Raw genomic sequence first — 16,008 nt, forward strand, 5'->3', positions numbered from 1 at the left:
GCTTTGTGAGTTTTTTTTAGATATGAATAGTCTCCTTAATATTAATAATGAAGATATTAATAATGAGTCATCTCCTTGCTGTGTCTGTATTTGTTTTTGGTGCTGTGGTCTAGAATAAGATGTTCAGAAGGGCAAATTAGTATTGTAAGTAGTGCCTCTGTTTATACATGAGGTGATAGGTATATGTCGTAGTTCTGAACCCATAAATATTTGCGAGTGAATCAAGACATGTCACAAAGGGAAAGGTTGATGAGAATAATGCTTTTAGAATATGGGAAATTAGTAAGTAATAGGTAGTTAAGTGAAGACAGTGTGATGACAGTTAAAATAGTTATGTGATGGTTAATTGTATGTCAGAAACTATTTTATCCTGTGAACATATATAGTTTTTCAGGGTCAGACTGTTTTGCTTTGCAGAGACCTGTCAGAGGTGCTGTTTGAACTGAGAGCGTGCGTGCTGCTGTGAAGAGTGATGGCAGCAGCTGCCTCTTGCTGCTGTTGGTCTGTTCACAGGTGCAGGGGTGGTGTAAGCTGTGCTCGGTTTCATTGATGTGTTGACAGAAACCTACGTTGCTTTAATAAGCATGTTCAAAATACTGATTTTAGTCAAGGAAAAGTATCTTTTTGAATGGTGGGAGTGACTGACATTTTTTTCAAAGAGCATTTAAATGCCATTATTTTTTACTAGAATTGTTAAATTAATGAAACAAATAAATGGTAAAGTTTATCCAGGACCATTTTATGGATATTAAGTTGAAAGTAACTATTTACCTCCAATTTTAGATGTCTATAAATAGGCAGTGTAAGACAGACATATTAAAGTAATTGGGCATTTAAATTATATTGCGTTTATAAGATCATTTTTACACCTAACTTGTTTAGTTAAATCTAAATTATTATCATAGACTGCATAAACTTGGAAGCATGTAATTTGATGAAAACCCTTCTGCTTGCACCTGTAATGATTGTCCCGGGTGGAGTTGCGTCAGGTCGGGTTTTCTCCTTGTTCGTCCTGGGTGTGGGGCAGAGGGACGTCATTTCAGGTACCAGCGTCATCGCGTCGGTCGTCATCAGTGCTTGTTTTGTTTTGTGGCTGCTGTGGTTTTTCTCATTCTTGAAGGCTTTTATTATTTGAACTAGCTTATTTAATGAGTGAACGTACCAATGACTCCAAATACATAATTCTGGCCAGTCCATTGTTGCCATCTAAGGTTAATAGACTTAAATATTTTTGCCGAAAATGTCATTTAAAATCAGTAACAAATGCAGATGTCCTGATAACTGAGTTCACTTGCCAGTTCATCAAATATTTATTTGAATCAGTATTGACCTCAATTTGGTTTGAGCCAATATTTAACTCAATAGATATTTTCATTCCAATGTAGGTCATTATAAACTCCACTATTTAACTTTCTAGAAAGGCAAAAGACATTTTATCGTACACATTAAAAAAGTCTTTGCCTGCTAATGGCTTTCAAATGTTTTTTATCTGCACACAACACAGTGTCATCTTCTATATCACGCTCTGGTGGACATACACCTACATTGGTATGTTTATATTTGTCACTGAAAGAAAAGTTTCATCCAACAGTGCCCTGTCTTCTCTCTTACCAGGGGGGCAGGATGACCCACAATTTGAAGAACTTTTTAATGCAAATTAACTTAACCTTTGAATCAATTTGATCTTGAATACCTAGAAATACATAAACATTGGTGCAGTGCTAGTTCATAGAAATGCTCCAAATTATAGTTTCTCTTTGTTTATATTTTTGGCAGTTCCTTACTTTTGTAGTGTCAGGCTAAGTGATGAAAGGTCCTCAAATTTATGCAGCTTTTAAGGCGGTGGCACAATGGATAGAGCGTCAGACTGGGATGAGAACCAGTTTTGAAACTCTGAGGTCATTGGCTTGAGCATGGACCCATCCGGCTTGAGAGGGCCCGCCAGCTTGAGTGTGGGGTCGCTGGCGGAGCGTGGGATCATAGAGATGACCCCATGGTCTCTGGCTTGAAGCCCAAGGTCACTGGTCACTGGCTTGAGCAAGGGGTCACTGGCTCTGCCTCAGCCCCCCCCCCCCCCCCCCGTCAAGACACATATGAGAAAGCAATGAACAACTAAGAGACTAAGGAACCACAGTGAAGAATTGATGGCTCTTATCTCCTCCCTTCCTGTCTGTCCCTATCTGTTTCTCTCTGTTTCTGTGTCACACACACACACACACGCACAGGAAGAAGAAAACGGGAGGGAGCCGCCTCTGTGAGGTGTGTCACTGTGGGCTTGAGACTGCTGACCAGAGGCGGACAGGGAGTCCCGGGGCATCGTGTCTGACCTGTGTCGGGAGAGAAAGGCAGTGTCTGGCTCCTCAGGGTTCCTCTCCCGTGAAGTGGAGCTCGGGTCGGGCTCAGCGTGGTGTAGGGTTTCTCTGTGTCCCCAGCCGCATCTCTGCGTTGTGACCTGAGCCGCTGCCGCGGCAGGTGCTCAGCGGCAGGGGCCCCGCGGTGTGTGAAGTCTCGTTAATAATGGAGCCGCTGCGGATCTGTTCTGGTTGAGCGGAGGAGGCTTCGGAGCCGACCTCCAGGACGCGTTGGGACGTGGTGACTGCCGGGCGCGCGTCTGAGCGCTCGCACACGTTACACAGGAAAAGGAGGCATTGGGCTGTTTCTTACTTGAAGAAAACTGGGTAGAGATTTTTTTACAAGTTCCAGAAATCCGTGCAGGTTGTCCGGGCATTGTCAGTTTTGTGATCTGAGTGTAAGAGACGCAACCTTCTTGTTTCAGAACGCAGGACGCGCCTGGGCCGGAGCTGATACTGCCCGCAAGCATCGAGTTCAGGGAAAGTTGTGAGTAATTTCAGCTCCCTTGTTAGCGGGTTACTTCTTGTCCCATTTTTCTCCATCTGATTTTCATGGTTTTTTTTCTTTTTTTCTTCTTTTTTGAAATCTTTTGACAGCTGAAGATTCATTTTTATCTGCCATCATAAATTATACTAATAGCTCTACAGTCCATTTTAAGTTGTCACCCACCTATGTATTGTACATGGCCTGTCGGTATGTATTGTCCAGCCAGTACAGACCCGACGTCAGCCCTGCGGAGCGCACGCACAAGGTGATTGCGATCGTCAACAAGATGGTCAGCATGATGGATGGCGTGATCCAGGTAAGCAGCCCGGGGGGCCGAGGCTGTGGGCGGGTCGCTGCCCTGGTGTTTCAGACCTGCCCACGGTGCCTTCCAAAGTGACAGTCACACAAAGTGGATTGAAAGTTGTATAGCTTTACAAGTTGAAATGCAAGCCTTTTTCTATTTCCCACAAACTTGAGAGTAAGGGAATATAAACTGTTTGTAGTAATGTAGTGATCGTGAGAGAGACCCTTAACATTGCAATAGTTGTGAGAAACTATTCAGACTTGATGTGGGCTTTCTTAGATTAAAAAAAAAACAATGTATTGAGATGAAGTGCACGTAACAAAGTTGACTATCCTGAAGTGACGAGTTCAGTAGCACTTAGTGCTGTCACAGTGTGTGCAGCCCCAGGTCCTGGGGTCCCCCAGTGCCCCTCCCCCAGCCCCCCCCCCCCGTGCCCTCCCCCCCCAGCTCCCCTGTCCTCTGAACCCGACCGCTGGGCAGTGTCACGCTGACCGCTGGGCAGTGTCGCGCTGCCCTCCCCCCGTCCTGGGTGACCGCTGGGCAGTGTCGCACTGCCCTCCCCCGTCCTGGGTGACCGCTGGGTAGTGTCGCGCTGCCCTTCCCCGTCCTGGGTGACCGCTGGGCAGTGTCACGCTGCCCTCCCCCGTCCCGGGTGACCGCTGGGCAGTGTCACACTGCCCTCCCCCGTCCCGGGTGACTGCTGGGCAGTGTCACACTGCCCTTCCCCGTCCCGGGTGACCGCTGGGCAGTGTCACGCTGCCCTCCCCCGTCCCGGGTGACCGCTGGGCAGTGTCGCGCTGCCCTTCCCCGTCCTGGGTGACCGCTGGGCAGTGTCGCGCTGCCCTCCTCCGTCCTGGGTGACGGGGCCCTTGCTCTTCTCTGGGAAGCCTCCTGTGATGCCAGGGGGACGGGGTGTTTCCATAGTGTTCATGGAGGTGTCATGGACACCCCGACATCTGTCACCAGAAAACCTTGGTTCAGATTCCTTCATAAATCAGTTTTGAAAACTTGAGGAAGTCAGGGTCTTCCCTTGGTGTACCGTGGTTTGTTTCTCTCAGGTCCTGTCTGTAGTTAATAAAATCGGCATATCGGTTTCTTAGTTACAGATAATTTGAGGATTTAATCATGAATGTGTGGATTTTAAAGAAAGGTTTCCTGCAGCACGTGTCAGTGCCATTACTCAGCTATAAAGCTCCAGTTGTGAGGCTGAGTCACATGACTATTGTTCAGGTTTTCTTGTCAGGATAGTTTGAAGCAAACTAGTCTTTTAATTCCCTCAGAATTGTTGTAAAAGGGCCGAAAAATTTAAAGATGGGAAGATGGGTCTTTTTTTTTTTTTGAGTCATTAGCATATGAATTTGATGAGGCTATTTTTTTTTTGCTCACGTGAGGATAGAAATTAAAAAAGGGCAGTCATTTTATTTGGATGCCATTTTGTGACTCATTATTTTATTAGCAAACGTGATTTCCTTTTCAGTCATTCAGAGCCGTTGTCTGCCTGCCGTCATGTTTGCGGGGAGCCTGTGTCAAACTGACTCCTGTCGTGAACCACGTCTAACAGCCTTTTCCGTGTTGATTTTGAACCTCCCTGAAATCACGCTTATCAGAGAGCTGTTTTGATTTCAGGTTCAGGGCTGGGAGGTGATTGGAGAAACCCTCACGTGTAAGGAGCCCGGCATCCTCCATAGTGCCGCTTGCTCCGGGAGGGGCCTCCACGTTTACGTTTTACATATTTTAATTTGTAAAAACCCACTTTGAAAAAACAGTTTTCTCCTTTTTGGCGTAGGCTTAAGTTTTTTATGTATTTTTAGATTCTCAACTTTCTCACCTTTTTATGGTTCTGTCGGTCTTTCCCGTCTCTTTCGTCCTTATGGACGGGTTCAGGGGAGAGACTGACCCCCTAGACCTCGGGGCACGGAGACTCACGGCCCCAGTGAGACGGCAAAGTCCTTCCCGTGGGCACCTCGTGGGGTGTGCCCACGTGCCGCTCGGCGACTGCCCAGAGCTGCTGGGCGCCCAGTAGAGGGTCCCTTGGGAAGGACGTGCCTGAGTGTCAGTGTTTTGATTTTTTTGAACTGTCACGCTTGTTTACCAGTTTCTTTCTCTCGTTCTGCTTGGTTCCCCTCGTCCGTTTCTCTCCAGGAGGTAGACCAGGTTGACCAGGTAGGACCGCTGCCGGGCCCCGGTCCTGGCTGTGCTGGCTTAGCTGAGTTCTCATGCGCTTCCATGTCCGACACGGCGCTCCAGACGGGACGCACCACGCATTCATAACCCTCATTCCGCAGCTGGGACACGCAGTACTAAACCCTCTGGGCTGTGCGCCCTCTCTCAGCATTCCATAACTCCTGCTTAATGCACTCAGTGTGGACGTGAACTGACCGCGGTCTGCTTCCTCCGCTGACCGTTCGCCCTGTTCCTCCTCTGGGGGTCTCACCTGAGGCTGCCTGGCCTGCACCTGTGGTCGGGAGAGGACGCAGCAGATCATACTGACGCTGGGTGGCTGGCCGTCCGGGCCGGTGACCGCACGTATCAGGGTGGCTGTGGGTAACCATGGATACGTGTGTGTATGCTCGCAGAGTACCAGATAATGCACAACCTCCAATTGGGTGCTGTGTTTGATGTCCCCATTCCACCACTGATTCCACGCGTGGTGGCCGATTAGGTCTGTGTGTCCCTGAACCTGGAGCACGCAGCGGTGGCTGGTTTCCTGCTGCTGCGTCTGAACCCAAACCCCTCGCAAGTATCTGGTATCTGTGGTGAATGCCTTGGTGGAGACGGGCAGGTCCTGGTCTATCTTCAGCGGCTTCTCGGGAGCATTTCTCTGTGCCGCTGCCGTGCCGTCTGCCGCGGGTGCTGGCGGGTGCTGACGGGGTGCTTTGCCCACAGAAGCAGAAGAACATCGCCGGGGCGCTTGCCTTCTGGATGGCCAACGCGTCGGAGCTGCTCAACTTCGTCAAGCAGGACCGGGACCTCAGCCGGGTCACCCTGGACGCCCAGGACGTGCTGGCCCACCTCGTCCAGATGGCGTTTAAGTAAGGGACCCGTTTTGGGAGATGACACTGTTCTGTAAAGATTTAAATCACGTCTTCCTGTTTTCAGGATTTTTTTTTATTATTTGTGACATAGGGTCAGAGAGAGGGACAGACAGGGACAGACAGACAGGAAGGGAGAGAGATAAGAAGCATCAATTCTTCGTTGTGGCACCTTAGTTGTTCATTGATTGCTTTCTCATGTGTGCCTTGACCGTGGGCCTTCAGCAGACCGAGTAACCCCTTGCTCGAGCCAGTGACCTTGGGTCCAAGCTGGTGGGCTTTTGCTCAAACCAGATGAGCCCGCGCTGAAGCTGGCGACCTCGGTGTCTTGAACCTGGGTCCTCTGCATCCCAGTCCAACGCTCTATCCACTGTGCCACCACCTGGTCAGGCCTGTTAAGTTTTCAGAACTAATTTTAAGTGTTTTTATCATACTTACTCTAATTGAGTAATACCAAGAAGTACAAATTAGTACATGATGCAAAAGGTGTTGTCTTAATTGCATTCTGTAAGCTGTGCATCCCGAGTCCTGAGAGTAAAACACATTATTAAACGGGAATATTCGTGACAGTGCACATGTTCTGCACGTGCCGTGTCTGATGGTCCAGCTCGCCGTGCGGAGCTCGTGACCCCATCCCTCTGCAGGTACCTGGTGCACTGTCTGCAGTCGGAACTGAACAACTACATGCCAGCCTTCCTGGACGACCCAGAGGAGAACAGTCTGCAGAGACCGAAAATAGGTCAGGCCCCTCCCTCCTCCCTCCTCCCTCCTCCCGACCTCTCCCTCCTCCCTCCTCCCTCCTCCCTCCTCCCGACCTCTCCCTCCTCCCTCCTCCCTCCTCCCTCCTCCCTCCTCCCGACCTCTCCCTCCTCCCTCCTCCCTCCTCCCTTCTCCTGACCTCTCCCTCCTCCTTCCTCCCTCCTCCCGACCTCTCCCTCCTCCCTCCTCCCTCCTCCCTCCTCCCGACCTCTCCCTCCTCCCTCCTCCCTCCTCCCTCCTCCCGACCTCTTCCTCCTCCCTCCTCCCTCCTCCCGACCTCTCCCTCCTCCCTCCTCCCTCCTCCCTTCTCCTGACCTCTCCCTCCTCCTTCCTCCCTCCTCCCGACCTCTCCCTCCTCCCTCCTCCCTCCTCCCTCCCTCCTCCTCCCTTCTCCCTCCTCCCTCCTCCCTCCTCCCTCCCGACCTCTCCCTCCTCCCTCCTCCCTCCCTCCTCCTCCCTTCTCCCTCCTCCCTCCTCCCTCCCGACCTCTCCCTCCTCCCTCCTCCCTCCCTCCTCCTCCCTTCTCCCTCCTCCCTCCTCCCTCCTCCCTCCCTCCTCCCGACCTCTCCCTCCTCCCTCCCTCCTCCCTGCCTCTCCCTCCTCCCTCCTCCCTCCTCCCTACCTCTCCCTTCTCCCTCCTCCCTCCTCCCTCCTCCCTCCTCCCTCCTCCCGGCCTCTCCCGCCTCCCGGTTAACTCTGTTTTATGCTGACTGTATAAGAGGGAGGTGTTCTAGAAGTGGAGGGGATGCTGTGTGTATTGGGCATTCTTATTCCCACAGGGACTTTTCAGCACCCCCGTTTTTGGTTGAGAACAGTTCTCACTGTGTGTCAGGTGGTTACAGGTGTCCAGCCCGGCTCTCGGGAACGTCATGGACAGTGTGTGTTGCTAACAGTGTACACGGTTTAAAACCACTTCCTGTTTGAATAAGATTGGGTTTAGAAAGTGATGACCTGGGTATTATGACTGTTGTGATGTAAGTTCACCCCGACTCGAGCTGCGCCCCTTGACGCTGGACCTCCGTCCCCCGTCCCCCGTCCCCTGTCCCCCACAGACGACGTGCTGCACACGCTCACGGGCGCCATGTCGCTGCTGCGCCGTTGCCGGGTCAACGCGGCCCTGACCATCCAGCTCTTCTCCCAGCTCTTCCACTTCATCAACATGTGGCTGTTCAACCGGCTGGTGACCGAGCCCGAGTCGGGGCTCTGCTCGCACTACTGGGGGGCCATCATCCGCCAGCAGCTGGGCCACGTGGAGGCCTGGGCTGAGAAGCAGGGCCTGGAGCTGGCCGCCGACTGTCACCTCAGCCGGATCGTGCAGGTGGGTGTCCAGGGCCCCGCCCTCAGCTGACCCGCTCGCCGCCGGTCTCCGGTTCTGTCACGGGCCAGAACTGGGGCTCAGTGGAACCGAGCACTCCCCTGGGGGGCTTTCTCACTCCTGCGCATGGCGGGGTGCAGAGCGCAGCGGCTGGGGTCTGCTGGCATCTCTGGGGTCCTGGGCTGGTAGCCGTGAGCCCCCATCGCCCCCTCCCCTCCACAGGGCGCGCTCCTGTGCGCAGGTCTGTGTCCCAGTGTCCACTTTCTACACGACAGCAGTCAGTCATCTTGGGTCTGCTGACCTCGTTTCCACTTGGTCACTCTGCCAAGACCCTGTCTCCAAACAAGGGCGCGGTCTGAGGCCTGTGGGGCTGAGACCTCAGCCTGTGCGCTTAGGGGCACGGTTCAGCCCAGAACAGGTGGTAACCAGCAGAGCAAACATTCTTAAAGTGCCCTTTTACTAGAGATTGGTATGGTATATTTCATAAAGCTCCATGCTAAAAAATAAACTTTTATTTAAAAATTGATGATTAACTCCTAACAATGCAAAGCCAGGGAGCCACAGAGCAGACACCTGTCCAGCATAGACGCGCAGAAGGAGCAGAGGGAGACAGCTGAGCACACCCTCCGGAAAGTCGGGAGAGGAGAGGCGCGGGGCGCGGAGCCGCGGCCAGGGAGCCGGCAGTTCTGGGGGTCCGCGGTGCGCCAGCCGGGAGAGGGCGGCTCGCGGTGGGACCGAGTCTGCAGCCGCAGCTCCGCCTGGGAGGGGCTGCCGCCTCCTGCTCTGGGTCTGCTGGTTACAGAAAAGGCCATCACAGCGACACCTGATTCAGACCCCGTGACTGGGTGTCCGAAGGGTTATGTGTTTAAGATTTCTACGAGAGTACTTCAGACGCTTTATGAGCGTAAACAATTGGGTGTCATCACTTACACATTTTACTAAAGTCACGAGGCCACCTAGAACCTTCCTGAGACGTGCTTTTCATCCTAGTGTGGAAGGTCAGCATTGACGAAACGGTTTTCCTAGAAACACTGCGTTTCAGGTCAGAGGAGCCAGTTGTTAGCGTTGTGCGTGGTGTGTACAGGGGCCGGTTTATGAAACACTTTCAAGTCCTGTGTCTGTTGTTTATTCTTTTAAACAGGCCACCACGTTGCTCACGATGGACAAGTACGCACCTGAAGACATTCCAAACATCAACAGCACCTGCTTCAAGCTGAACTCCCTGCAGCTGCAGGCCTTGCTGCAGAACTACCACTGTGCACCCGACGAGCCCTTCATCCCGGCGGTGAGGCGCGCGCCACGCGGTGGGGGGGGGGGGGGGGCGCAGGGCTCACGCAGGTACCGGGTCTCCTTAGGAGTGAGCTGGTTTCCTCGACCGTCTCACAAGATCGTCTTTGCTGCAGACGTGTGCGTGTGGGTTCAGTGTGAGAAGTGGAAACTCACACGCATTTTAAGTAGAAAGGAATGTAACGGCATTAGGTCATTGGCAGGTGGTGGAGGGGGTTAGCAAGTTGGCCTGGAGTCTTCCGTTCCGGGCGCACCAGCACGTTTGAGACCCAGAGGCCGTGAGCAGCTGACTGGTCAGCCCAGATTCTCATGTGAAGCAGTCTGAAGTTGGGGCATTCCCCTTCTCACTGAGAGGCGTTGAGGGTGAAAACCCCGGACCTCGACGGGCACTGCAGCTGGCTGTTTGTAGAACAAGAAATGCTGCAGACGCCAGCATCACAGTCGGGTGAAGCGGTCCTGGTGCGGGTGTCCTGAGAGTGAGAGGGGGGAGTTCATAGATGGACACAGCGATCTTCTTCCTCCGGTCCTGAGCTTATGCTGCTGACAAGGGCCATCTTCAAAAGCAGCCCCAAACAAGAAATTGCCAACTGTCCACAAAGAAGGCAGCGTGTCAGCAAAGTGTGTCGTCATCAGAGGAGACCGGTGCTGAGCGGGGAGGACAGGAGAGGTCAGACGCCAGGTGCCAGCAGTGTGTCCGTCTGTCTGACGTCCCCAGAGCAGACGGGCAGCTGGGCGGCACTCTGCTGGGTTGTGAGGGCGTGCGCACCGGCCGGTGTGTTTTATGTGCCGGAGAAACTGTCCACACACAGAACCCCTTGCAAACCTGCAATGCAGAAGCAGCCTCTGGGAGGTGGCAGCAGGTACTTGATCCCGAGTCTGCATTTGACGTAGAGTGAGCCTCTCCACCTGTGTCGTCTAACCTGCTGCAAAACCAGGGTCCTTAGCACTGGATGTTGAAGAATCATGCAGGGAAAACGATTACTTTTCAAAAGAAAGCCCATTATCTTGTGTGTGGAAAACTTGTTTTCATTTAAAGCCACGCATCGCTTGAAATTAGTAACGAATGTCTTAGCCATGCTCCAGTGCGCACAGGGCGGCCTTGCTGCTTCGTGACTGACTTGATGCACGGTCGTCCCTCGTGGCCTGGGGGCGGGTGTGAGCCGCGCTAGACTCGGGTAGCTGCGGGCAGCCGCCCCGGTCGTGCAGCATCTCTTGACCATGGCTTCCTTCCCGCCCAGGACCTGATCGACAGCGTCGTGGCCGTGGCGGAGAACACGGCCGATGAGCTGGCCCGCAGCGACGGGCGGGAGGTGCAGCTGGAGGAGGACCCCGACCTGCAGCTGCCGTTCCTGCTGCCGGAGGACGGCTACTCCTGTGACGTCGTCAGGAACATTCCAAACGGCTTACAGGAGTTTCTGGACCCTCTGTGCCAGCGAGGTGCGTGTCACTAGGGTCCCGAGGCCTGCGTGTGCCTGTTCAGTGAGCATCTCCCGGCTCTGTGTTCTGACCTGGTCGTCCCCCCAGTGGGGCGTCCCCGTGGGCTTCTAAGGAAGGCGGGTTCCAGGACCTGGGACGGAGGTGTTTCTGGTGACACGGGTCACAGTGTCCAGACAGAGTCCGTGTGGAGGGCTGTGCCCTGCTGTGAGCATGGCCCTGCTCGGCTGGCACATGGCAGGGGGCCTGGGCTGGCGGGGGCCCTCTGTTGCTCCCCTTCCCCCGAGAGTGTTTGTGGGCCGGGTCGCTGGGCGCGGCCTTGGAGCTGGCGCTGACTGCTGGGGCCAGCAGAGCAGCACAGGCCCCGGAACCAGAGGCCCGAGTTCCGATCCCAGCTCTCCAGCTGCAGTTTCTCCTTGTACAGGGCATGTGGGGGCAGCACCCAGGTCATGGGGCTGGCGAGGGTGGGGGTCACCAGTGCAGCTCCCGGGGCCTCCGCAGGGCTGCGCCTGCCACAGGGCGTCGGGGTGCGACCACGCTTCAGTCCCCGTCTGCGGCTCCGTGACGTGAGCTCAGCAGACGGAGAGCTGACCCGAGCTCTAGGAGTGTAGACAAAAGTAACAGGACCATTCAAGCCGTGTGTCCGTAGCGTGTAAATCAGTGTGTTTGACTTCAGTGACTGCTTCGCTCACCATGAGGGATTTTCCTGTCTCCAAGGGTTTTGGCAGGTCAGAAACAGTCTGCTGTATGATGACACGGGGATGTAGTTGTAGTCCTCCGTGAATGTGGGGGCTGCGGGTCCTTGGGGACTGGGGAGTGGCCTGTGACGGGGAGGCAGGGAGGCCCTGCACTTCCAGTCACGGTCAGAGGTGTCCACATCCCACCAGGGGCCCTGAGCTGGGCCCTGGCACGGAACATGTGCTGGCAGTGGGCTCCACGGTCCTGTGCTGTGCCACACCTCACATGGAAGCCACACTGTCACCTCTGCCCCCTCCTCCCGTGTCCTTCCTGCAGTGGCACAGCTGCACACGCGTGCCCGAGACTGCTGCTTCCACCAGTACCCGTGAGTAAGCTGTGCGAGTCCAGCTCACCAGCGTTTCACACGTGTACTCTGTGGTGTGTGCACAGTGCTGTGTGTGCAGCAGACATCTGCCACGTCGGGCGTGGTGCGGTCGTCCTGACTTCCCCGTGGGTGCTTTCCATCACGGTCTGGGCACCAGCACGTTATTGCATGCGTGTTAGAGGACAGGGTAGCTAGCACACGGGTGCCCTTAAAAGACTACTGAGAATGGGGTGTTTACTTTTATGATGCCGTTTTTTAATTCTTTACGTCCTATTTTTTGCAAGCCAAATAAAGAAGCACTGTGTGCTCTCAGCTTGCATTCCGTGTGTGTGTGTGTGTAAGACTGTGGGGGATGGCTCTAAAGTCAGCGTGGACTCATACCTGAGTGAGACACCCCGTAAGCCAGGAAAGTAGAAAGGAACACATGCAGGTGGTCCAGACTCACGCAGATCCCTGACATTTGAAAAAATAAAATAAATGATAGTTGTTGAAATTTCGAAACTGTCATTATGATTCTCTAAAACAAGGAAAAGAGAAGTTGTAGGTAAAATTTTAATGAAACTTAGTTGAAGCTAATTTTAAAGGAAAGGACTGAAACTAAGTAAAACTTTTTATTTTAACTGAGTATATTTGTGACATCCCCTGTCGTCCTGCCTCAAACAACCTCATAAGTGTCCAACTAGAACAGCAAGGTTGTCCTTGCTGGTGGAGACCAGGCGGTGAGCACCCCCGCTGATGGCAGCGGGACCCCCAGACTCGGGCCAGGTGAGTGGGGCCGAGGGTCTGGCCCACGCAGGACCCCCAGACTCGGGCCAGGTGAGTGGGGCCGAGGGTCTGGCCCACGCAGGACCCCCAGACTCGGGCCAGGTGAGTGGGGCCGAGGGTCTGGCCCACGCAGGACCCCCAGACTCGGGCCAGGTGAGTGGGACCGAGGGTCTGGCCCACGCGGGACCCCCAGACTCGGGCCAGGTGAGTGGGACCGAGGGTCTGGCCCACGCGGGACCCCCGCCAGTATCACTGCTGACAGCCGCCCACTTGGAGAAACTTCACAAGAGTTGTTCAAGGCCTGTGTGGTAGGACTTTGTCAAAAGTTTCCTGAAATCGTATCTGACTAAAGCAGCGGTTCTCAACCTGTGGGTCGCGACCCTGGCGGGGGTTGAACAACCAAAACACAGTCAGAGTGTTTTGGTCATTCGACCCCCGCCGGGGTCGCGACCCACAGGTTGAGAACTGCTGGACTAAAGCAGTATATTTTGAATATTTCATCATTTGTCCCTGATGAAAATATTACAGATACTCTTCAAGACGTTATAAAACGATTCTAAAATGTATCGGTAAGAAATTCGGGTGAGCACGACTCGTAAGAAGGTTTGGAGAGGGTAATGAGAATGGGCCCGTCCTGCCCAGAACTGCTGTGCAGGCAGCTGACACCTCGTGTGGGAGTCCCGTGGGCCGAGGCGGCAGCAGCCAGGCCAGCACTGGCCCGCGTGCCCTGCCCTCTGGATGAGACGCGGCGTTCCTGGGAGCTCTCGAGGGCGGTAGTGAGAGCGCAAGGAAGGAATCAGTGGAATCCCACAGTTTCCCACAGAAGTAAGCGGAAAAGTCTTTTGGAATTAAGAAGAAGGGGGAGGAATTGCACTTTTCCGCTGGCTGTGGGCATTCCACTGGATAGAACCAAGGCCGTGGTTTAGACGTCCGATTTCCTGGTGTTCAGCAGGAATAGAGGTGTAGACTGACACAGTGCTGTCACTGGAGGCGAAGCAGGGGCCTGGTGCCGGCCCCCCGTTGGCGGTGGTGACACGTCTGGTCTGACCTGGCGTGCCCCTCAGTCTCGCCGTGCGTCCTCTCTCCGCAGGGTTCTGCCGGCTGATCCCTCATGCGCGCTCACCGGGCACGTGGACAATCTACTTCGAAGGTGCAGATTACGAGAGTCACCTGCGCGAGAGCACGGAACTGGCAAGTGTCTCGTGTGTGTGTGTGTGTGTGTGTGTGTGTGTGTGCATGTGTGTCATGTGTGTGTGTGCCGTGTATGTGTGGTGTGTGTGTGGTGTGGCGTGTGTGTGTGGTGTGGTGTGTGTGTGGCGTGTGTGGCGTGTGTGCGTGTGTGTGGTGTGGCATGTGTGTCGTGTGCGTGTGTGTGTGGTGTGGCATGTGTGTCGTGTGTGTGTGGTGTGTGTGTGTGTGGCATGTGTGTGTGTGTGGTGTGGCGTGTGTGTGGTGTGGCGTGTGTGTGTGGCATGTGTGGCGTGTGTGTGGTGTGGCGTGTGTGTGGCATGTGTGTCGTGTGTTTGTTGTGTTGTGTGTGTGGCATGTGTGTCGTGTGTGCGTGTTTGTGGCATGTGTGGCGTGTGTGTGGCATGTGTGGCGTGTGTGTGTGTGATGTGGTGTATGTGTGTGGCATGTGTGGCGTGTGTGTGGCATGTGTGGCGTGGGGGGGGCTGGGCGGGGAAGCCTGGCCTCCTGACGGCTCCGTGCAGATGCGGCCTTGCTTACAGACCTCGTGTGACGGGGAGAGTAGGAGTCGCTCCTTTCACTTGAAAGTGTTAACCCGTAACTTACGTAGGAAGTTTTTATTTCCAGGCATGTCTGTATAGTTTTGTCCAAAAAAGAAAAGGATGCTATTAAAGAATATTCACCCCACAGCTATGCTAGCCTTAATGTTAATACAGGTCTTCAGAATATGTTCGTATGGCAGCCCTTAGACTTTACTAGAAGATGGTTTTCTTTGCTAAAAATATTTATTATAGTCACTCTACCTTGACTTAACTATGCATCAGATCATTTGCTGACGTGATGTATGTTTTTGAAGGAGGGGTCTGTCCCAGTGTTGATGAGCTTTCTGCCTTCTGAGGGGCTCTGCTTGGTTCCGCAGAGAGAACCCTGAGCAGGAAAGGACGCTTCTCCAGGGCTTAGACGGTGACACCAGCTCACAGTTGTTTTGTGTCCCGTGCACCAGCACATCCTTGTTTGAAATACCAGTCCAGAAAAGTTCCGTTTTGAACTTTTTGTTTAGTTTTATTTATCTTGAATATTTTTCTGTAATTGCCATTTTCGTCTCTTAAGCCACTTACGGAGCAGACAGATGTGGCCACGTGTTTGTGAAGGTTACTGGAGAGGGGTCAGTGTGTTACTTACACGTGGCTGTTGGTCCCGTCCACACAGCCCAGACGGCGTGGAGGTGGACCGGAGTGTCTGGGCCGAGGGTCAGGGGGCTGGTCTGAAGAGCCACCCCCTGGAGCCTCGGACCTGACTGACCCCAGTGTGGCCGTAGGTACTTCGTCCCAAGGAAACGTAGAGCACGCAGGTGCCAACGCCGTGTGAGATCAGGCGAGAAACGTGTGTGTGGACGACATGGGAGCCGCCAGCATTCGGGGTCTAGCACACTGTGGGCCTGGGGTCTGCCATCCCGTCCCCAGGCCCTGGAGATGGTGTTGGTTTCTGTCTCAACACCACTGAGTGTCGACCTCACTAGCTGCTATCTGACAAACCCCAAGTGGTAGCAACTTCTAGTTTCCAGATTCTACAGAAAAACAGTGGTCTTTTAGATGGAGTCTTTATCTTTCTAGTGACCTGTGGACCCCGCAGGAGGGTCCACGTCCTGATTAAAAAAAATCTAATGTCACCTAATCTTACTTCCCTTAAAGTGCCCTCTCCTAGCCTCTGGTTCTGAAGGACAAGCCGTGTGTGTGACGACCGCTTCCTGGCAATGTGCCTTTGTGCTCACGGGTGGTGGTGACCCCCCCCCCCCGGCCCGTGGCTCTGGCGGGGTCCTCGGGTGGTCGTGCACTCGTGCATGTGAGGTGTGACACATCACAGCCATGGATCGCTTCACACTGTTACTCGCCTGTGGGTCTGCTCCGTAACGGCCTGTCCTGTGGGACGTGGCTTTCCGCCCTCACGGGGGTCTGAACACTGCCCGGGCCCTGGGGGAGCTCCAGTGTTGTGTTGAAGACCAGAGGCGGAGATGTCAGGTCGT

General features: G+C 53.9%; 1 protein-coding gene across 17 annotated transcripts in view; it reads left to right on the top strand.

The window, feature by feature from the left end:
• The window catches only part of AFDN (afadin, adherens junction formation factor), a 150,382-nt gene that overhangs the window by 93,862 nt on the left and 40,512 nt on the right, over nucleotides 1–16,008 (top strand). For 11 of the 17 annotated variants that reach the window (XM_066372832.1, XM_066372838.1, XM_066372840.1 and 8 more), the window contains 9 exons: nucleotides 2,777–2,838; nucleotides 2,949–3,154; nucleotides 5,285–5,305; nucleotides 6,029–6,174; nucleotides 6,819–6,913; nucleotides 7,986–8,251; nucleotides 9,390–9,533; nucleotides 10,774–10,972; nucleotides 13,888–13,988. In XM_066372832.1, the coding sequence (XP_066228929.1) occupies nucleotides 2,777–2,838; nucleotides 2,949–3,154; nucleotides 5,285–5,305; nucleotides 6,029–6,174; nucleotides 6,819–6,913; nucleotides 7,986–8,251; nucleotides 9,390–9,533; nucleotides 10,774–10,972; nucleotides 13,888–13,988 (1,240 nt within the window). The remainder of the gene's footprint in view (nucleotides 1–2,776; nucleotides 2,839–2,948; nucleotides 3,155–5,284; nucleotides 5,306–6,028; nucleotides 6,175–6,818; nucleotides 6,914–7,985; nucleotides 8,252–9,389; nucleotides 9,534–10,773; nucleotides 10,973–13,887; nucleotides 13,989–16,008) is intronic. The other 6 variants (XM_066372837.1, XM_066372843.1, XM_066372842.1 and 3 more) reach the window with 1 other exon arrangement.

This window comes from Saccopteryx leptura, chromosome 3 (genome assembly GCF_036850995.1).
Source record: "Saccopteryx leptura isolate mSacLep1 chromosome 3, mSacLep1_pri_phased_curated, whole genome shotgun sequence".
Taxonomy (NCBI): Eukaryota; Metazoa; Chordata; class Mammalia; order Chiroptera; family Emballonuridae; genus Saccopteryx; species Saccopteryx leptura.